General features: G+C 37.1%; 1 protein-coding gene across 1 annotated transcript; it reads right to left on the bottom strand.

Moving 5' to 3' along the window:
- Nucleotides 1–433: 433 nt before the first annotated feature.
- LOC107060717 (glutamic acid-rich protein-like) lies at nucleotides 434–2582 on the bottom strand. Its single transcript, XM_015308929.1, has 5 exons — nucleotides 2417–2582; nucleotides 1446–1585; nucleotides 1127–1361; nucleotides 831–1071; nucleotides 434–500 (listed from the first exon to the last, which is right to left on the bottom strand). Exons 1-5 carry the CDS (start codon nucleotides 2580–2582, stop codon nucleotides 434–436), a joined length of 849 nt encoding a protein of 282 aa, XP_015164415.1.
- Between the last annotated feature and the right edge of the window lie 21558 nt (nucleotides 2583–24140).

Below are 24140 nucleotides of genomic sequence, written 5' to 3'. Positions count from 1 at the left end.
AGAGATCAACTAAAAGAAAGGTTGATTTTGGCAGAAGAAAAAGAAAAATGCCTAAAAGCTATATTGTGTGGTTTATTTTTGGTGTTTGCTTGTTGGAAATGTGTAACAAATGTGTAACATGAATGCAGTGCTGAATAAATAAAGTATTTCTCTCTATTTATTGCACTCTTATATCTTTTATTTTTTATCGATAATGTTATAAGTCAACAGTGATAACAATCTATAGTATTAGACATACAAGTTTATTGTCGATAATTGACTACTAAATAGATCAACAATGCTAGCAAAAATCATATACTATTAAGACATATATTAATAAGAAATCTAAAAATCCTTCATAATAAAATATGTTAAACTATCAAATGTACATTTTTATTGTCAAAAACAACAAAACAACAAATCACTTTAACCATGTTCTTAAAAACCAACTATTTCAAAAACTAATTGTCTTAAAAAACCATCTCAAAAAATCAATTGTCTTCAAATCAGGGAAAACCCAACTATCCCAAAATCCAATTGTCAAAAAAAACCAACTATTTCAAAAATTGTCTTAAAACACTAATACCCATCACAAAAACCACAAATGCCCTTACTCATCATCACCAACCTCACCATTAAGCTCCATCACAATAACCATCACGTCTATTTCTTTTTCCACTTCTGCCACATCAGTGGCCAAGCCTTCTTCTTCCAACTTTTCCTCTTCTTCATTCTCTGTTTTCTTCTCCTCTTGTTGTTCTTTCTCTTCTTCTCCACTTGCTTCATTTTCTTCATTTTTCTTCTCTTCCATATTCTCCTCTCCACTTTCTTCTTCTTTCTTTTCTTCTAGCTTATCCTCTTCTTTTTCTTCATCGTTCTCTTCCAGCTTCTCTTCTTCTTTTTCTGTCATCTTCTCCTCATCTTGTTCTTTCTTTTCTTCTTTCATCTCCTCTTCCTTCATCTCTTCATCAACTTCTTTAGCAAAGTATTCATCAACTGCAGCAAGATCATCATCGACTATAGCTAATGGAAGGATCTCGTCATCAACTGTTGGTACTGAAAAGTTATCATCATCTACTGCAAGATCAGAGGCTAAGCGTTAATACAAATAAATTATTTTACAAAAATAAAATATAAATTTATCTACCTTTCTTTTTCTTGTTCATTTCATTTCTTCTCAATTTCTCCTCTCGTACATAAGAAACAATTTCCACCATTGATTGCTCGAGGGATGCAACACGCGCACACAGACTTTCATCTTTAGAATTACTTGGTACAAAATTCTCACAAGGTTGATTAGGATTTTGATCACTTAAATACTCATCCTCCACATTCTCTACTGATGAAGTAAGGACAATAGGTGTGAGGTATGGGTGCACAACCTACGAAAAGAAAATATATACAAATATTATATGGCATTCACCAATTTATAAATATTACTAAATAATGATAAATAAACTTTGTACCTTTGTACTCTTTCCTTTGTACTTAAATTGATCACCTTTGATAATATTATCATTTTTTGCGGTGTACCATCTAAGTAAACGGGAAATGGGTAAAGGAGAATTCAAGGACTTCTTGGCATACTTTTCAAGATGAGGAAAAACTTCATATATCAAAATCTGAAATTAATAGAAGAACAAATAAATAAACAGAGGCTATAAAAGACTACACAAATATATAAGAATTTATCATAAATCAAGTACATAATTTATAAGAAGTACCAAAAATTTCCCAAGGAAATCCATATAGAGCATACAATGCATTTCCTCTTTCATTAAACACTTCACTCTGCTTCTTCAAATTGATTTTATTCTTCAGATACGTCAATGTTAAATTAAAACTTTCTTTCCCCCACAGATAACTATTAAAGAAATCTAAATCATCCACCATCTTAATGTGGCTTGAATCAAAATGTTAGACATGGGCAAATAGCATCGTCTGGACGAACAAAACCAACGGGAACTTCAACTTCTGCTCCTTATTCAACTTGGAACCCTTGATCAAACGCATTAACTTTGTAGCATTAATAGACTTATTCTTAGTCACCTTGTAGTAAAATTTCTCTCCCTTTTGAAGAAATTTTTTCAATTTTGCATCACGGGCGTATGCTGAGCAATTCATCCCCATCATCAATGCAAATTCTCTTAAGCCAAAATAAGTAGGCTTATCATTCACACAAAACCAAATTTCATGTAATTTTTTGTCACTTTTAACACGTCACAACAACATATAAAGGATCATCTGTCCATTGAACTTGAAATTTTCTCGAATATTCCTCAAGTATCCAAAACAAGTACTTTTAAAATCATCATAAATTTTTTCTTGAACTAGAAAATTTATTAAATCACAATAAACAGCCATCCTTGCTCTAACAGAATTTTTTCTGGAAACAATCCTATTTCATCTATCCATGTTTTTAAATCATACGACTTACCAGATATGTCTTTTGCACAAATTGGCAAAGATAGGGGATTTTCATCCTCATCACCAGTTTGGGTATCTCTACTACTCTCATCTTCACTGTCACTTTTATCATTACTAGATTCAACATCATCACTAGACTGGGCACTACTGTCCTGGTAGTTGTCAATCTCCACCATTATATCATAATCAGAGTTTGACTCATGTTCTTCTACAATAAATTTTTTTCTTTTTTGAAGCTTTGGAAAATTCTTTAGCCTTCTTTTTCTTATTTTTAGAAGCATTAGGACCAGATAGTTTAATGATGCCACCTTTAGTTTTAGCCATACTGTACTATATACAAGCAAAAATAAATTTGTCATATCAAAATATTGACCACTAGTCTATTAGCACAATCAAAGTTTACATTAAAAACACGTGTAAAAGAAGTAGCAGTTCAAACAAAAATCGACAGTAAAATTGCAAACATAAAACTTTAAAATCGATTAAAAATTGATCAAAATACAGTAAAAGTTTTCAAATCGTTAACATAAAACTTTCAAAAAATTTCTAGGCATTATCCAAATCAAATCGTCATTAACGATGCCGAATCAGAAACATAAACTAAAAAGGGTCAGAGTTTCAAAAGTTTAAGCAAAAGTCTAAACTTCACTACACTACCGCAATTAAAAAATAAATCAAATAGGACTAAAAGTTATTGAAAATATGATGATGAAACTTACCTTAGAGGAAGAAGATTGAACAAGATTCAACTGAACTTGTGGAAGAAGATTGAACAAAATAGATCCGATTCACGTTGTTTGAAATCTTCAGGAACTATTATGGGATCTTACGTTTGTTTATGATTTCAAGAATAGAAGATTGGAAAGGTTGGTTCTTAGAGAAAGGTGTTTTATGGAGGTTTACGAAATCGATAAAGCTGGTATATGGAAGATCGAAAGCCACATTGGAGAACAAAGTTTTGAGGTTTCATTAGAAAAAGGGTTTTCTAATAACCCAATATATTTTTTTTATATTGGGATTGTACTTTATTTTTGGAGGGATTAAATTTATTTAAAATTTGAAGTGTTGGGAAGAAAATGATATTTCAAAACTTATATTTTATCCCTCCAAGTTTTTAAAGTGTTAAAAAGGCCCCTGACCCCACAAGCCAACCCCACTTTTTGACTTTTTCTTAAAGTAAACCTACAAAATAAATTAAAAAGAAATGGGGTGGCTATGGACTAAATTAAGTTATATTGGTGGGCACAACACCAAATCTTCTCTTCTTTCAATCTCCCTCACTCCCTCTATTTCTAGATTTTTTCCTATATTTATCTTTGTGTATTTGTATAAATTGTATATTTTTTCTATCTCTCTCCCTCTCCCTCTATAGCCTTTTTTTCTTTTATTATGCTTTGTATGCTTGTATTAATTTTATATTTATTCTCTTTTTACCTCTGTAGACATTTTCCTGTATTTTACTTTATGTAGTTGTATCAATTGTATATTTTCTCCTTATCCCTCTCCCTCTTGTTGCATCTCTCCTTTTTGCCTTTTTTCTTGAATTTTTCTTTGTTTGTGTAATGATCCATTTTGTGGTCACTGAAATATCTACGGTCAAGGCGTAAGGGTTTTCATCTCTTTATTTACTTGCCAATATGAATTTGAGATGAGGTAGAAATGACTTTGCTTATTTTAACACCTCAAAACTTTCATCTAAGATTTGAACCATCCTTTATGTCTACATAGACCCGAACTTGATGAAATTAAAATTTTTTATATATGTTAAAATCAATTATTTAGTTTGGGGGTGAATTAGGTATAAACTAAGACCATACAAAATTCCTAGCACAAAGTTGAGTTTAAAACATCCTTACTGATTGAGTTTCGATATAAGTTTAAGGTCAACTTCAAAAGAGCACCCCTACTAGAATATAATGAATTACGTGAACAATAAACTATCAAATTAAGGATCTTTGAGTCATTTTTACAACTTCACCAACCGTGCATCAATGTAAGTCCTGAGTAGAAAGTTATGATTATTTTACTACAATGTGTCAATACAGAAAAATTGTTTTGCCATAGCAAAGATAGGTTTGCCATAGCAAAGTTTTTCATAGCGAATGTGGTTGCTATGGTGAAGGACGGGTAATTTTATAGTTATTTTTGGTAGGTCTTATGTCATAAACTACAAAACCTAATTTCAAAGCCCTAAAGGGACGATTTTCCCAAGGCTAGGGTAAAAATTCTTTGTTGAGGTATGTTTATCCATCAATTTCTTCATCTATTAATCTGCTAACAACTTAAAAATGATTAGAACTATTATAAATGATGGAATTATGGGTTAAAATCTCAGGTTCGTGAAATTGTGAAAAAACCTATGTGTAGGTGTAATATCACCTAGGATTATTTCTAGTTTGTAAACTAGCATTCCCTAGCAAGAAATTATTGTTCTAAATATGAATTTCGGTGGTTGGAAAACTCTAGTTTAATAAAGATGAGACCTTTATCATGAAAATTTCTTAAGAGGGGGTAATTCGAGTAGAAACTCTATTAATTGAGATAATGAGAGTATAATAGAATTAATTGGTAATTGAATCACCCTTGGGTAATTTTATAGACTGTGAATAAGGATAGATATAGTGGGTTTGAATCCCCAAAACATTTATTTGAAGACTAAATAATTAGTTAGTCTTACAATAATTTGTTTATATTAGATGTTGAACATTTCGAGGCGTTAAGAAAAGGAAATCAATCATTGAGTAGCTTGCTTTCTCTATGATCTTCGATCGAGGTATGCTATGGTTTAATTTTATGTATAGAATTGATAAATAACACTTATATATATATCATAAAATTGATGAAGACATCATGATTAGGGCTGTGGGCATTGTGTTCTAGTGAATGGCCTTTAGAATAATATTATAAGGATAACATGAATTTGTGTGTCTTTCATGTGATGATAAATATGAATAAAGTTTGGAATGACTAATATGAATAAGTTGATTGAAATTGTGTGTGAATAATTGTAAAAGAAATCTGAAAATTATTATAGCAAGAGTGGAATGAACTTGGGAATCTGATAGAGTAAAACTATGTGTATTTTGTTTATGTTAATAGCGAATTATTATCGTACTTGATAATTTGTAACACCTAGGATTTGAAAAGGAAGGAAAATGCAATTTTTGGACTGGTGTCTGTGTCTACGGGTGCCATCTATCATAGATGCTTCTATGGGCCATAGATGACAACCGTAGGAAATGGGAAAATAGCTTTTCAAAATTCAAACCCCAGAACTCTTTTTACGGTTCACCAGGGCGGTCTGTCAATTTTTATACAAGTAGTAAATAGGTCTCGTAGGTGAGTTCCAGACATAGTGAAATTTTGAGGGTCAAAGTTGGGTTCTACGGATGGCATGTCCAAAAAGTAGGTAGACATACGAACCGTACATGGGATCCATCAAAAGAAACATAGAAACTTAGATGAGTCGTAGATTCCCCTTGTGTAAAAGAATAAAATATTCTTTTAAAATCTCAGCCCTACAGAAGGAAATGATGAATTGTAGTTAGTTTTATCGGTCATAAAAAGGGTCTCGTGGAACTGATCTTGACTTAGCTAAATTTTACAGATGAACTTGTGTTCTATGGATGAGGTCTATGGACCGTAAGAATTTATACGGTCTGTAGGAAGGTCTCATGGGAAGTAAGGTTAATTTAGGTTTCTAAAGTTGGTTCTACGGTTGACGCCGTAGAAAGTGCTACGGACCGTAGGTCCAAACCGATAGGGCTGTCCGATAGTTATTTCTTCATTGTATTTGGGTCTTTTCATATGCATTAAATACTTATACCATATCATTTTGATCAAAATTTTAAGTCCTGTAACTACCTTTCAACCCCTAAATCTGTCCAAACCCTCACAATTACTCAAATTCCCAAAACCCATCTACATTCATCTTCTCAAATTCTCTCTCACGTTCAAAGGAAACAGAAGCTAGGGTTTCCAAATCAAGTATCATTTTCATCACTTCTTTTGAGCTTTGATCCTCAAGGTATGTAGGGTTTCATCAATGGATTCCATTCACCCATTGAGATCCAAAATATCTCAATTCTCCGTATTCAATTTCATCAAAATTAATTAGGTTTTCATACAATTCTTCATCGGTCTTTATTTTTATGATTCAATTACTTGGTTTTAGTCTTCTTATATTTAATTTCAATTACATGTTGTTGGATTGAATTCATAGGGACCCATACATTATTCATGATTTTGACTATGAATTTAAGAAGATATGAGTTTATGAAGAAAGTGATGAATTTATGAATGGTGACTTATGAAAGTTTATGCATGATTAAAAAAAGATTATTTATGATCTAAAGGTTGCTTTTAAGATAAGCATCTACGAAATTGTGGAAGGTTCTCTCACATAGTAAGGAATCATGATTGGTGAAAGGTTTTCGCATACATACATAATTCATGATTCAAGGAGCTACTTTATGATGATAATCTTGGATTGGTATCTTAATTGTTCTTTTCCATGTATGATATTATATTTATGAAATTGACTTTTCTATTGGGATTCAGTTAGCACTGAGAGAACTTTCGGGTGGAGGCTCAAATAGGCTCGTCTCTAGTAGCAACCTCTAGTTACAAACTACGTGCCCCCGTAGGATTGTCTTAAATAACCTAGGTAGTGGATACACAAATAGCATATAAATTATGATACAGAGTTCTACCTTGACAATTAGACTCTCCCTTCTCAATGTAGAAGTTACATCGGATTTCATGTCATAGCTCGCATAGTCTATTGTTGGTTAAAGCTAATATCCCACAAAATAAACTAAATATACTTCCATGGTTTTATGAAGGTTTCTTGATGATTTTTAGATGCATTATCCATGTTCATGATTTACGATTCTATTTAAAAAATTTATTTGTATGCTTTGACTCGGTCATGCATGTCATGTTTTCGATTATGTCCCCTTATGATCATATTTTATATGTTTATGCATATCCCTCATACTTAGTACATTTTGATGTACTATTGCATACTTGTGCTAACATTGTTTCATTAATGTAGGGTCGACACTCCTTGATGAGTCCTAGATTTGGACTCATTTAGGGCTTTGTTTTAATAACTTTAGTGTCCTCAAATGCCTAATTTACGCTATAAACTAATGATAAAGCCTTGATTTTCAGGTTTGTGGATTAAGAAGCAAAGCAAGGACACTAACAAGCAAAAAGGAACAAAACAAGATGAAGAAGTGGAGAAAGGCGAGCCTGATGATCGCCAAGACCACTCGGTGAGTGGACGAGTGGCTCTTCAGTCCGCTTAAAGTTCCAGTGTGCCAGCCCTTAGGTAAGAAACCAAGTCGGCGACAGATATGGGCAGTCGGTGAATTACCGATCGGGTCTGCGATGACAAGATGGATCACCCAAAGTTATAGGACTTGCGGATGTTGAAGGCCTATGCAGAATGGCGACAAAATAGGATACTCAGCGGATCGCCGATCGGTTCGGCGAGGCACGACTTAATCTGCCAAGTAGACTTTCTGGCTTAATTTTGGGAAACTATAAATTAGATTTTAAATGTAATTTTGAGGAGTTCTCTCCCAGTCTCTGCGAGATATTACAGTTCCCATTCTAGACTTAGAGTTTTCATTGGATTTTAGAGTTAGAATTGTACAATTTCAGAGGATTTTGCAAGTGGGTTATTGATTTTCTTCAATTTGGACCATTGTAAAAGCTTGAATACTCTTACCCAGATCATGGCTAATGCATTTGGTAATTGTTTTTCTATTTTTATGATGTGTGGCTAAAACCCCAATTCTTGGGGTGTGATTATGTGATTATAGGTTGAATTAGCTTATGGGTATTGCTCATTACTAATTTAAATGCTATATTGAAGTGGGTTCAATCATTAGATGTGTTTTTATTTATTGATTACAGTTGCAAATGCAGTTCTAATTTTGTGTTCATAGCTTGCTCGAGAGAGAGGTTTTAGAACCAAAGCTTTTGAGTAATGATTTGTGGGTATTGGGTTGATTTGGGTTCAACTCGAGAGAGTGAATCCTAAACCCAATCCTACCCATCTTGCTTGAGAGAAAAGAGGTATTAAGGTTGTGGGCTGTTCTTTTTTGTTAAGCTTGTTGATGTTCGAGAGAAATCACTTGAATCGAAGTAGTTGTTCGAGAGAAAGCTATTTCACTCATAGTCTAGCCTACCCACTGATGTTTAGCTATTTATTAGTAGTTTCAATTACCCATATAGCAAAATTTTCCAATAATCGATCACATCCTGAAATTCCTCTCAATATTGTTAATTCAGTTTTGTGTGACTGCGTTGTAGCTGACAATTGCAAACCAAAACCCCCCATTTGACATTTATTGTCACCCTCTTTTGACTTTCTTATATGTCTTTTTTTTGATAATTTTTATTTCTATAGCTGATTAGACCACATTTGTACTTCCTAATTGAATTTCAACACGTACCACTCCCTGTGGGTTCGCCCCCAAATCTTAGTTGGGTTTTATACTGCTTAACGATCGTTTGCACCTAGAATTAGTTGAGGTGTGCTTGAAACGTTAAATCAAAATGACGCCATTGCCGGTGAGTGGTGTTGTTTAAAATTCTTTTAGTGAAGTTAAATCGTGATCTCTTTAGTTATAGTTGAATCTACTTACTCTAGTTTTTGGTTTAGTGTTGCTTGTGTTGAACAGAGGAAGAGATGAGCATAAATTGAAGTAATGGTAGCTAAGTGGGCCACCAAGACGACATTGGGAACCTCAATGATGTCAATGACCCAAATGTCAATAACCCAATCCAAGTGGGTGGTGTTGGTGCCATTTGTCTACCATCGGTTGAAGGAAACACCATTTTTCACATCATAAGCACAATGCTTCAGCTCCAACAATTGAAAGGATTATTTGGGGGGCTGGCTCATGAGGATCCCCATGAGCACATCAGGAACTTCGTGGATGTCTGTGGACTGTTCTCATTTAAGAACATATCAAAAGAATCGATCTGTCTCAGGTTGTTTCCGTTCTCTTTTATGGGTGAAGCTACTAAATGGTTGGCTGAGTTACCGAGGGCTCCATCACCTCTTGGGATGATCTGACCACAACGTTCCAAGCCTCTAAGAGATGACATCATAGGTTTCAAACGCTTGGAAGGTGAGTCAATCCATGAGACATGTGTAAGATTTAAGAAGCTGGTGCTTCAGTGCCCAACTCACGGACTTCCAAATAATGTGCTGCTGTAACACTTCTATAGGAGCCTCGATTCGATATACAAATGAGCGGCTGATCAACTTTCTCCGGGTGGTATAATGCAACAACCCTATGCAATAGCGTTCTAACTTTTTGATAGCATGACCAAGATCAACAGGGCATGGTACACTCTTGAAAACCAAGTCTCTCCTCTCACTTTCAAAATGACAAAAGAGTACATCGAAAAGGATCAAGAGAGAGACCAAAACATGGCCAAAATGATGACCCAACTGGATATCTTGGCTAAAAATTTCATGGGTGCTGGTACAACGAGTGTTAATGCTATGGGTGTTGGTGGAGTAAACCCTGATGAAGCACAATTTGAAGCGTTGTACAATGAGGAAGTGAACTTTCTAGCCAATCAAGGAGGAGGTTATTGTGCAAACTACCGAAGACCGAGTGGAAATTAAGGATGGAATAGAGATGAGGGCTGGAGAGACCGTGATAGAGATTGGCATGATCATAATGCCACATGCAAGAAATGAGAGGGGGAGAATGATAGGTATGTTCTTCCCCATGGGTGTCAAAAGCCCAAGGAGTATGAAGGTGGCCGTACAAAAGATATGCTCTCACGCATTCTCAATAAAGTTGAAGGGTCAGACAAAGTGTTGAAAGAGATGAAAGATGATGTCTCGACTCTTAATTAGATGGTGACCTCTCATTGAATCTTTATTAAGCAGCTGGAGACCCAAATGAGTCAAATTTCTTCACATTTGAATCCAAGACAACACAGGGGGTTGCCTAGTGACACAATGGCAAACCCCACAAATAAAGCTTGATTTGGTATCCTTGTCGTGCCACGACGTTAACTAAGGCGCTTCTTGGGAGGAAACCCAAGTTTTTAATGTTTTAGTTTTTGATTTTGAATAACAGGTTTTGAGTGTTCAGGTTAAAAGGTGAAAAGTGTTGAAAAATGGTTAGTTTGTTGAGCAAAAGTCCATTTGGCGACCCACCGAACAAGTCGGCGAGCCTTGACATGGACCGCCGTTTGAACCATCGGGTCTTAAGGGGCATTCTGTAAAACTCGGCGGACTAAAATCATAATTGGTGATTCACCGAACAGGTTGGCGAGCCCGACTTTGTCCGCCATTTGAACCCCCAAAATTGCTGAAGGTTCTGTAAAACTCAGCGAGGAAAACACCACTCGGCGCATTGCCGAGTGGATCAATGATCACGACTTCCTCCGTCGATGGTGCCGCGAACTGAAAGGTTTTAAAGGTCAAATGGTTTAAAATTTCAAAATCCTTCATATTCTCTCATTTTTTACCCCCGTGCATTCTCACCTGAGTTTTAAATCTTCCATATTTTACTGCTTTTACCCGTTCTTTTTGTGAATTCATGCTCGGAGTTGGGGAACTTTGCTGCCTAGTGATATAAATTCTAATTTTGGCACTAAGATTGGTTTTCCAAACCCCGCACTTTAATTTGTGGTTGAACTTGAATGCAATAGGTAAAGGTGTGTTGTTGATATTGGGTAATTGCTTTAATTGTGTATAATGTGCTGGTTTGCCCGTTTTGATCCAAAATGCTTACCTAAATTCTTACAAATGTCTATTCCCGTGTCTTGTTTGACGAAATTGGTTATAAATTTTGTTGGTTTGCGGTTTATTTGTGTTGGGTCTAGTTGGGTGAAGTCTAAGAAACCCCAAATTTTGCCAAATGACTTAATTTGCCCAATGATGGAGCGTTTGACGTCATTCTTAAGGGCAAAAATTGTCAAATGGCCAATTTAGGCCAAATTGGGGGGAAATCTGAGTACCCCGGGGGCATGGGTCGATTGGGTCTGCCTTTAATTGAATATTGAATTTGTTTGATTTTGAATTTGGGGTTGGTGAGCTACTCAAGCTCGCCGAGTGGTTCGGTGGTTCGCCGATGTCCTCCTCAGATCGCCCTTAATTTCAAATTTTGGTTAAGTTGTTCTGTAACTTTCGACAGGAAGCCTGAGCTCGCCAAAAGGTTCTCTTGATCACCCTTTCTTCTCCCCTAACCCTTAAAATGAATTGTAACTTTCGGTGGGCTACCTCTAACTCGCCAATTGGTGTCGCGATTCACCGAATGGCCCTGAACATCACCGACATGCCTTGATTCTGGAAACTTTTCACGCTGGTACTTTTGGTGAGCCCAATCTGGCTCGCCTAAGTGACTTGGCGACTCGCCGACTGGTTCGGCAAGTCTTTCTGCAACTTAATTTCTGCATTTTTCTTGGACTGTTTCTAACACTTTTCTATGTGTTTTGTAGATATGGCTAGAAAAAACTTGGATAATAGTAGCATGCCACCCTGAAAAAGAGGACGAGGGATTGTGATAAATGAGGAAGCAACTGCTTCCAATGCAAAGAGAAAGAAGTTACCTCCTAAGGGAGGCAAGTGCAAGGGCAAGACGCCCATAGCTGAGACACTGGAGCAAAACTTCGGCAGTGAGGGGGAGTCAATTGATTCTCAGGCTTCATTCTCTGAGCCTGAGGATAATCAGTTACTACAGGCCCGGCGAGCAGAGCTTCGTTCAAAATCTCATCATTATTAATCTAGGATTCTGGAGCCGAACCTACTTACTTCAAATTCAGTGCAAACTCCAGCACAGACGGTGGTTCCAGCACCACCAGTTCAAGGTCCTCCTCCCCGGTTACTCAACCAGTTAAAGGCCGAGGGATTGAGGACCATTTTGGAAGAGAAGAGATTGTCCACGGATGGTGTAGTGGACAGATACCCAGACGTGTGAGACACTCTCTGGTTCCACCATTTCGAGATCTTCATCAGGCCTCGTGGTCCATACATTCCCACATGGGTCTGGGAGTTTTATACTACTTACAGTGATCTGGTACCTAGGGGAACAAGAAGGCCAGTGCCTTCAGATTAGTGGAGTCTGTGATTGTCTGAGGGAGGACAATGAGATGCAAGAACAGTGATATAAATGTTGTATTTGAGAGGGCTACAAAATTTGCACACGAGTACCAGAGCATGACTTCTACCCAGACTGTGGATGACCTTAAGAGATGGCTAGCTCCCCTCATTTCTGACACCACCCCAAGGTGGATTGAGGTTGGAGCACCTATTGATAAGAAGGATCTGATCATTGCAGCTCGATACTAGTTTGGATCATTAGCAGCAGAATCATGCCTTCACATAATGAGTCCATTCTCCGCCACCCAAGGGTGGCCTATCTTGGTTCTATCATAGCCAGAAAACGGCTAAAGTTTGGATTGATTATCGAGCAGGAGATGGGCCATGAGGGCCAACCAGTGCCAGACGCCCCATCCATTTTCGGTACTCATTACAGAGTTTTGTCAATGGGCTGGAGTTCCTCATGGTGAGAAGAGGGAGTCGAGGTTACACCTACATCTTCGACCGACATCCGGTGAATAGAAGTCGAGTACACACGGGACGAGGCTGATAGGAGGAGGGAAGTTGTGGTGGATACATCCCCGGAGGTCGATATTAATACACTACCTGCAGAGGAAGTCTTGCCTACGCCGACCTCCAGGCCTTCAGGTACTTCTAGTTTCACTCCATCTCAGGCCCCGAGTTCTTCTGCTGCTCTCCCGCCCCCAAGAGCTACTGCTGGTTCGACAGCCTTTAGGCCTCCAATCACTCAGGCCATACTCCTCAAGATGGGGTACCTAGCCCATTCTGCCGATGTGTGGGCTTCCCGGCTAGAGGCCGAGGTGCCTTGGATGATTGAGAGAGCTCTTACTGATGCGTTGACACCTCTCCGGGTTTCCATTGATGCTCTCACAATGAGACTAGATATTTGTGAGAGAGGACATGGTGTGACTGCTGAGGTTTCGGCTTTGAAAGTCAATTTTTTTGAGTTGAGGAAGGATATGGACCATCTGGAGTCCACAAACTTTACTTTGCTATTTTGGACGGTGTAGATCCCAGTTGATCCGAGTGTTGAGATTTCATCCTGTGCTGAGGTACCTCCGGCTACCACCAAAGATGATATTATGGAGGATGCTGTTGTTGCTGAGTCTGAGGCCGAGACAGATGAGGAGCAGCTTGAGGTGATAGATGCAACTGTTTATGAGGACCTTGCCGATGTAGAGGGTGCCATTTTTGAGACAGCCCGGTAGGCCTCCTTGAGAGACACTACTATGAAAGGCTCTAGTGGAGCCACAGTTGATGCTACACTGAACATTGATGCCCAAACTCAGAGTGTTACCCCGACATACGGAGTGACTGAGTAGACATGGTGATTTTTCCACTCCCTCTTTGTTATTTTGTTATACTTTATTTTGTTTTTAGTTGCATTTGAGAACAACTGCTTCTTTTTGTTGGGTGGGGTGAGGTATTTCCATACCTACCTCTTGTGATTTTGATTTGTTTTGTGAATATTGGGCTTATTTTGTTGATATATGTATGGTTTGATCTTGATCTTGTGGATGTTTTAGCTTATGGCCCATGGTTTTGAATAAAAATGGACTTGGACCAAATTTTAAAATCTTGTCACCTCTTTTGTGTGTGATTGTGGTTGTTTTTGTGCGAATTTGAGTGTCAGTTGTGGTCAATACCGATGACTTGAATAGTGCTCTTAATTGAACGAAATAAATGTGTGGCTACAATAAGGCAAATAAAGTTGCATAGACAATGTGTGAATCTTTAGCATCTCGTTGTGACTAGCCAGTTGTCGAATGAGTCTCTTGTGATGAACATTGCACACTAGCTAGAAAGTGTGGGTCTTGTTTGATATTGATACCATTGTCTTATGTGATGAGATTACTTTGAACATTTTGTGTGATGACACCTAGAATTTGCCTTGTTGGTCCGGTTGATTGAGTGATGCAAGCACTTAAAATGATCTTAGGTAACAATTTTGAAGAGTGAAAACAAATTGACAACATACCTCTTTTGTGGCCAACCTTGTGAGATGAGTGAACCTTGCTTGGAAATTTTTGAGCCTTACCCTTTTCTTGGAAGAAACTTGAACAATTGTAACCTCTCTTTATCAATTCACCCATAACTTTCATGAAGTGTGATTTGTTTGAATAGCCAACTTAGGCCAAAAGCCTAAGTTGGAGGTGTGGTGAAAAAGAAGGAAAGTCAAGAAGTGTGAGAAATCCCCTTTTGAGTAATGGTTGACTCTTATGCAGCACTATTTGAACCTTGTTGTGTGCATTAATGTTGACTCTTATGCATCATTATTTGAGACATCCTTTTTGAACTGCTGATCTTGAGTTTTACTTGAGGACAAGCAAAATTTTAAGTTGGGGGTGTTGATGAGTCCTACATTTGGACTCATTTAGGGCTTTGTTTTGAAAGCTTTAGTGTCCTCAAATGCCTAATTTATGCTATAAAATGATGTTAAAGCCTTGATTTTCAGGTTTGTGGATTAAGGAGTGATCTTAAGCATATTTATACACCAAAGTTGTCAATATTTTCCCATGATGTGATTAAATTGAAGAATAATCTCGAGTCTATTAGCTTGATTTCATGTAACTTGCGATGATTGTGCACTAACACATGTGCTTAGTTGTTTCAGGAACTTTCAAGGAAGTTGGAGTTGATTTAGAGAAGAAGAAGCAAAGAAGAGAAAAAAAAAATTAAGGCTGGAGGTACCAGTGTCTGGCGTATTGCCTGGCGCGGCGTGCCAAGGCTTGAACAACAGAGAAGTTTGCCAGGCGCGATTCCAGGCGCAACGCACCACCATGAAAATTACTGACCAAAGCCTAGCGCACTGCTAGGTGCGACGCGCCACAGTGGGAACTTCAGAACAGTTTTCCAGGCACAATGAGAGGCGCAGCGCCCCAGCTCCTATTCCATTTTTCCAGCAAAAATTGTATAAAATAGGACTCCTAGTTGAAGTAGAATTTGGTTATAATTTTCTTAACTTCTATAAGTAGACCCTTAGCGCTATATTGTAGGGAGTTCGACATTATTTTGGTGTGCAAGAGCAAGTTTCATTGTTTGTAATAGGTTTTACTTTTCTAACTCTTCTATTTTCCGAAAATCGCATGAACAATTGTATTTTGTGGTTTTTTAATAGTATGAGTGAATAAACGCCCTAGTTCTGGGGTTGTAGCTATGAATTGAATGTTGATTAATTAAGGTTCTTGAATTAGTTCTTGGTTGTCAATATAAGTTACTTCTATATTCGTGTTTTACTATTTTAGGCTTGTTCACCATAAGATAAATCTATTGTCTATTCTTAAAATAGAGGAGAGGGTAGATAGACCAACGAATATAGAAAAGCTCGATCATCCATTACGAGTTGATGTCTGTTCAGGAGTGACGCCTGGACGAACAACTTGCTTGGTTATGAAATAGGATGAAATTAAATGCTCGCCAGTTAGGCCTGCTATCCCCAGTCAACGATGTCATTAGACAACTAACTGGAGTAGGCGACTAGAGGTCGAGAGACCCGACTTATACAATTAATCCTATAAACCAGTAACTTGATAACTAAAATTAGTTCTAAGCCAAGAATATGATACATGAGATTCATTGCATACTGCATCCCTGGAATTGTGTTTTACTTGCTTAAACACCATCTTAAAGTCGTTCGCAATTAGTTACTTTTAAATTTACTGCACAATTAGGAATAGTAGTTAAACAATCATCATCATCTCTTTAAATGGTTACTTTTGTTTAGTTGTAGAATTAAGTATTAAATATAAGTCGATCACAAGTCCCTTGGGAACGACAACTCATTTCTTTAGGAAACTATATTACTTGAGCGACCAAGTACACTTGCGTGTATATTGGGGAGCAACAAGTTTTTGGTTCCGCTGCCGGAGACTTAGAAATTGATTTATATTTGATTTTCTTAAGTCTACAATTAGAATATTCAGGTGCTAATAATTTGATCTTAGATTTTTATTGCAGGTACTCGACTTTCAAGTCTGGTTCGAAAAGGAGAACTTGTCGAACTAGACAACAAAATTTAAAGAGCTTTACGCCAACGCAGAAAAATGGCTAATCAAGGATGCCATAGAGAATTGGGGTTAGGTCTTCAAGAAAATAATAAGGGTAAATTATTCATTTTAATAACCAAGAAGTACCCCCCCCCCAATCATACCAGTAAGACCAGTCTGTGATGTGGAAGTCCCACTCACAACCAATGTGGCGTCTAGTATAAGGAAACCACCACCGGAGGGTCGATCTGAACTAAAACAGGGCATGGTACAACTCCTCCATTCTAATGGACAATTTACCGGTCGCCCCCACGAGGATCTTCAAATCCACATTAGGAGCTTTTTAGAGATTAGTGATACATACATCCCAAAGAGAGTCTCATCGGACTATGTGAGGCTGAGGTTGATCCCATATTCATTGTTAGAGCCGCCAGACAGTGGTTAGACTCAGAACCACCAAACTCCATCAGTACATGGGATTATCTAGAAAATAAGTTCTTGAGTTGATTCTTTCCATCCAAGAAAACCACACGGTTGAGGAGTGATATATTAAACTTTAAGCAAAACTAGGGGGAGGATATGTACCAAGCATGGGCTCATTTTAAACAAAAGTTGAATGCTTGCCCGCACCACTGCAAGCTAATGAGGTACTTGCTCACTCGTTCTTTGAGGGTTTGGATTCTAATGCACGTGTACTTCTTAATAGTGCAGCAGGTGGACAAGCCCTAGCAAAAACCCATGAGGAGTTATTCAACTTACTCGATAGACTCTGAGAAGGAAACCCAGGGTATGAGGGGGAAATGCCTAGAACCACAACCCAAAGGGCCGCGGGAATCTTAGATGAAGATCAAGTTACCGCCAAAAATGCCAAACTGGATGTGATACAACATAATATAACCATGCATTTCAAAAAAATATTCCTAAACCAAGCATCGGTTAACATGGTACAACAAACAGCTAATTGGTGTGGGGTATGTAGTAGTGGAGCTCATCAAACCAAACAATGTGAGGCAAACCCGGATTTCGTAAACTATGTGGGTAATGCGCATAGAGGTGGAGGTTAGCAAAACTATCGTAATACATATAAATCTAGTTGGAGGAACCATTCAAACTTCTCATGGAGTGGGAACCAAAACCAAAACCAACCGCAATGGGCTAACCAATACTATTCCCAAGGGGCTGGGCAACAATACCAAAATTCTAACCAAGGCACAAATCATAGTGCACCAAAGGGGGGGTTGATTAATGAGGAGTTACTCCAAAAGTTAATGGCTGAACTAGGGACAAAGATAAATGCTAGGATATATAAGCAGGATGAGAACATCAGAAACATCCAAATGTCCCAAATGAGTTTAGAGAAACAAGTTGCGCAAGTAGCCAATTCTCTGAACTTGCGTCCCCAAGGTGGACTTCTTGGTGTTACTGAACCCAACCCAAAGCAACTGAATGCGGTAAGTACTAGAAGTGGGTTATAACTAGAGGAACTAGCTCCAAAAAAGAGAGATGCTGAGGCAGGTAATAAAGAAATGAAATTGGAAGACGTAGTAAAGAATTCCAATGTTGAGACGCCCGTTTCTCAAAAGAAACTACCCCCTCCATTTCCACAAAGGCTCAGAAAGAGGAATGAAGATGAATACTTTGGTAAGTTTCTCTCTCTCCTTTTGTACTCAGTTTATTGCATGAAAATTAGAACCCTAGCTATGTATTTCTTTAGTACTTGACTTACACATGTTAGGTCAGATATTTCTTCATATATACATGCTCTAGTTTAGAACACCACATTATCAGTATATTTCAGCATAAACCCTATTTCTAGTTATAAATCTTGAGAAGCTTTTTTTAAGACCACACTTGAGTTTTAAATTGAGTTTTTGAGAAAGTTAAGATGAGTTTTGAGAAAGAGATTCTAAAACATTATTAGTATGACAATCGAATAGGTCATCAATGTATGAACAGTATGGTATCTAGATATAACATCAATGCATACTTCCCAAGTCATCAATGATCATGCTATATATGATTTTGAATTGTTTTCTAAGAAGGAGTTTTCAAGTATGAGTATCTACATATCAGTATTTTGAGCAATTCAGTATTTCAGTCATAATGTATTCAGTTATACATGCCTCGGTTTATGAATGCATCATTATCAAATTAATTGTTGCATTCTCAGATTGCATGTTCAGTTTTGAGTTATCCATTATATACAGAAACTTAGTCATAATGTGTTAACCACTTAATCTATTGGGAGTAGCATAATACCAAGTTAGACTAGGGTTCAGCGTACCCATATAGTCCCAGAACTACGAGCCACGTAGGTGTAAGTACCCTCATTTTGAAATATCAGTTAGTGATCACGCCAGTCATGCCTCTATAACTTTGGTCGGGTATATTGGGTCCTCTCGGTGGGGTGTATACATCGGACTCCACATTTAGCTCATGTGTTTTTATTGTCGGTTATTAGTAGCTCCCACAGTTCACTCAGATTCTATTGCATTGACCTCATTTACAATACAGTCAGTATTCAGTTTAAGCGTGTTATAAATTTGGTCATTGCATTCAGTTAGCTCAGTATTCAGTATATATATCATGTTCAGATTATGCTCTCACTTTATTGCTCGTTCAATTATATGTTTATTTCAGCTTTATTCTATCATGCATGCTCAGTACCTTTCAAGTACCGACGTATACATGCGCTACATCTTCTCGTGATGTAGGTTCAGGTTCTCAGCATCGAGATCACACTCAGATCGATTCTTGATCTCCAGTTCAGCGGAATCAGTGGTTAGTCCTCATTCTTTGAGTACTAGTGGCATGTTTATCTTTTCAGTATTTTTAGTCCTTTAGTTTCAATTTTGCAAGACTTAGCTGGGGTATGTCCCAGCCTTTCTAGTCAATTACAGGCTATTTTCAGACATAGTTAGATTCAGCTTAGTATTTAGTTAATATTTTCTTTGTATTAAACTCATCCGTTTTCATTCATCTCAGTTATAGTATACGGGTATTCCACATTTTTTTCATTTTATTTATGATTATAGCTTCCGCATCAATTTATTATTCAACTTATCTTTAGTATGCTCATGATCATGCCGGTAGGGTTAGCTCACTTGTGGTCCTAGGTCCTGTGTCTACGTCTCAGGGTAGTCTCGGGGTGTGACATCAAGTAAATCTTAGTACCATTTCTTATCCACAAACTAATGGAAAGGTCGAGCATACTATCAATACTATCGAGGATATGTTACGTGTCTACGTATTATATTTTAAAGGATGTTGGGATGATCATCTACCCCTTATTGAGCTTACTTATAATAGTAGCTTCCAAGCTAGTATTCAGATGCTCCTTAGTAATCATTATACGTGTAAAAGTTAGGTCACTGACCTGTTAGTTCGAGGTCAGGAAAGTAGAGTTGCTAGATCCCAATCTAATCCAGCAAGCGATGGAAATGTAAATTTTAAAAGAGAAAGGTTGCATACACCACAAAGTCGACAGAAATCTTATACAGATATTCAATAGTGAGAATTAGAGTTTAATCTAGAAGATTGGGTTTCCATGAAATTATCACCTATGAAAGGCATCCTGCGATTTGGAAAGAAAGGAAATCTTAGTTCCAAGTATGTTGGTTCGTAATAAGATTATTTGAAGGATCGATAGGGTGGCATATGAGCTTGATTTTCCTCCAGAGCAGTCCATATAGTGTTTCATGTATCTATGTTGCGGAAGTTCATCGGAGATCCTTCACATATTATGCCCGTTGAGGATATTGTCATCGCTAAGGACTTATCTTATGTTGAGGTACCTGTGGCTAATTTAGATTGACAGGTATTAAAGCATCGAACTAAAGAAATGGCTTCTGTGAAAGTGATATGGAGGAATAACAATGTCGAGGAAATGACTTAGGAAGCCAAGGAGGAATTGAGGAAGAAGCACTCCCAGGTATTTACGACTTAAGGTGAGTCACATTTTCAATATTGAAAATTATTCCTTTACAACAACTTCAATGGATTTTAAATGACTTGAAAGTGGACTTTATATATTTTGTCGAGAGAAAGCTATACAAACCCTAGTAGTTGAAATGCTCTGAATTGGATTTAAGTTTTGCGAATGTAACAAATATATCCTTGCAAATAACATAATAGAGGCAAAGAAATGCAACCAAGGAATTGTCTCGAACCATTTACGAACGAATGTTCTTAGTGTGGGAGAATATGAGATCCCCATTTTTTTTGCATAATATGCATAGTGTGGTGTGGTTATATGAGGTGTATATGACTTATTAAAGCACTTTAGGTGAATAAAAATTCAAATGGATGGTACTATCAAAGAAATAAACTAATGTTTTAGGTCTAAGGAATTCCTTAAACAAAGATTTGGGTTAAAGAAATGACTTGTATAGCACTTTGACCGCTTAGAAAGTTTAAAATAATCGGTAGTTTTGGGATAAGACTAAGAGTATCTAATATGCTAAGTGTAATGTGTAATGAGGTATAATATTATCACAATGGTCATATGTTAAGTTTTGAAGTCATGCAAGTTGTGAAATAAAAGTCGACAAAAGTTCTCACAAATTTCTTTAATAAATTTTCTAAAATTTAGGTCAAATGCCTCAATTTTTTTCTCCCAATATATAAGGATTTAAAGGGGAAACAATATACCAAACCAAAGTTCTACGAGTCTAGTTTGGAACACACAAATCTCACGTCAAACCAAAATCAGAGTAAAGTGTTATGAGTGTTTTACCACAGACTATCTAGGTTGAAACTGGGTTGCAACCTAGATTGGGTCAAAAGGAAGTATAAAGGCAGCATTTTTGATGTTTTAAGACATAAAAACATTTCATTTCAGTTCTTAAACAGAGAGAAATCATTAGAGAGGGTTCCAATGGATTTCTTGAGTGATAAAGGTGTGTTTGTAGCGATTTCGACAATAAAGTTTGCCCTCGTGGCTAGAAATGTGATCTCTATGTATGATCATCATTTTCCCCTTCTATTAACTGTGCTTGGAGGTAGTTTTGGAATATAGAAATTGGTATTTCTTGGTAGTTCTTCAAGCTTAACACTTAGTTTGCTAAGCTACCCATCTCGGGACTCTTTTATGATCATTTTTGTGAAGTTCTACCGACGTTTCATCAAGTTATAATCCTATGAAATATCTACCAATTTAATATCATAATAAATTGTTTATAGGTGTGATAAGTTGCATATATATAGTGTTTGAAAATCTTAGGACATAAGGAACAACTTATGTGAAGGAACTACGGGCATGTGGACGTTCGTTGGAAAGGAATGTTAAGGGTAAACTTTGTCCTTACTTTTAGCATGAATTTTGGGAAATTACTAAAACGTCAAATGCAATATTAAACTTTTGTATTGCTAGAAAAACCTTATGTGAAAGGAATTTTGATCACAACTAAAGTATTTGATGATTCTATTATATTGATATTCTACTCGTTTGGTTAAATAGGATATTCAGCATCTACATGTCATTTCGTTGACTTTCATGATTATATGTCCATATGTTTGAATTCTTATTCGTATTTGGGTTGTGTGACTTAAAAGAATTATGAAGGGACATTAAGAATTTGCAACCAGACATCCTTCCTCGCTAAAGTATATTTTGATAAACTTTAAAGTAACACGTCGATTTCCAAAACACTCACATATAACTTGTATGTTTAAACTACTAAAGAACATGGTTTTTTGAAATACTCTCTTTTACAAATTATTATGGAAATACGTATAGAAACTAACTAAAGGTCCTTACTATCTTTATGAACATCTACAGGTTTAAGCTACCTTTCTAAATTCATCTTAAGTGTTTAAGTTTAATAAAAAAACATGTGAGGTTCTACTACGCCTTTACAAGTTACACAAAAGTGATTATGAGAATAAGTGTACCAAAGAGCCAAAATGGCTAAGTTCTTATGGCATACTAAATGAATTCAGAGTTCATATCATGGCATGTTATATGCATTAACTCCGAGCTATGTTAAATGTAGATGGTACATATGGCCACAAGTTGGCAAATATGATATCGGTTAGCTAGTAGAACAGACCACCATTGCCAGCATTTAGTTAGGTATGACATGACTTTGCATCTATATATATGTATATGTATTTACGACATTTGATTACACGAGCATACCATGTATATTTGATTACTATTAGGTCAGTTGTACGCCATGAAGAGTTTCAGTTTTAGGTGATATCTCTAGTACCCTTTTTTATAATAGCTATTTACGATTCTACTTTCCGCCTTACATACTAGTATATTTTTATTCGTACTGACATCTCAGTGCATAGGGATGCTTCATTTTTGTTTCATGTGAGCAGGTCCAGGCAGGGATTCTGATCGACCACTCCACTAGTATTCAAGGTTCAACGAAGAGTTGGTAAGATCCACCTTTTCTTTAGCTATTAAAGGATGTTTAATTTTGTTGTACATGTTGGGTATAGTCGGGGCCTTGTCCCGACCAGTGCTTATAACACTCTTAGAGGATATTGGGGACACAATATTTTGGGCTTCTTTCTGCAGCTTATAGCCTCCAAACCATAGGTTTGGTATGTGCATATATATATATGTGTGTGTGTGTGTGTGTTTGTGTTTGTGAGTGTGTGTGCGCGCACGCGTGTGTGTATGTATGTATGTATTTCTTCAATTACGCCCTCGCCGGCCATCCAATGCTTCATTACTTTGGCTTGTCTACCTTAATTTATAACTTATTGTTATACAAGTTGTGACCTTAATGGTTCAGTCTTAATAGTTCAGATGTTATGTTTCCCAAATTTTTGGACCCATAGTTTAGTCAGCTAGTATGTTTCATGGGCTAATTTTTTTGAATTAGGTGTCGTGTGTTAGTCGTGCCTCCCCTAGATTGGGGCGTGACAACACTTTGTTACATAAAACCCAAGTTCCATAATAAATCAATACTACACTTCCTCGGCACTCTAACCTGGTAAAAATGTCCCTTTCCATCGCATTCTTGGCTTGACTTTTCATCACTCCCTTGATGTGACTTTAGGCGATCTAGGTCGGGCTCGCCGACCTGTTCGCCGATGTGCCAAGTCTTCCTTCATCTCGCCTTTTTAGTTTGCCTTTTCACCAATCATTCTGTAACTTTGGGTGAACTAATTCTCCATCGCCGATCTAGTCGGTGAATCGCCAAATTGTCCTTTCTATCGTCGAGTTGGCTTTGTCCCTGGGCTGGCCTGCTGTAACTTTTGGTGAGCTAAAGAGCCACTCGGCGAGTCGCCGAGTGGTCTTGGCGATCATCAACCTTGCTTGTCTTCAACTTTTTCAGCTTTTCCGCTCTTTTTTGTCCGGTAATGTCCTTGTCTTGCTCTTTTGCCTTCATAGCTGCAAATTAGCACTTTAACATCAGTTTAGAGCATAAAATAGGAATTGAGGACACTAAAACTCTTTATATGAAGCCCTAAATTAGTCGAAATCCCCGATTCATCAACACCCTCAACTTAGACTTTTGTTTGTCCTAATGTAAAACACAAGATCAATAAATTCAACAAAGATGTCTACAAATAGTGCTACTCAAGACTCAACATGAATGAACGTGAGGTTCAATCTACCCATGCAATGTTCAATTGTGCACTACAAGTTTCAAACTTTGATTATCCATCATCAAATAGAACTC

The sequence above is a fragment of the Solanum tuberosum genome, unplaced genomic scaffold (assembly GCF_000226075.1).
Source record: "Solanum tuberosum cultivar DM 1-3 516 R44 unplaced genomic scaffold, SolTub_3.0 scf00007, whole genome shotgun sequence".
NCBI classification, from domain to species: domain Eukaryota; kingdom Viridiplantae; phylum Streptophyta; class Magnoliopsida; order Solanales; family Solanaceae; genus Solanum; species Solanum tuberosum.
This window is presented reverse-complemented; position numbering and strand designations above follow the sequence as displayed.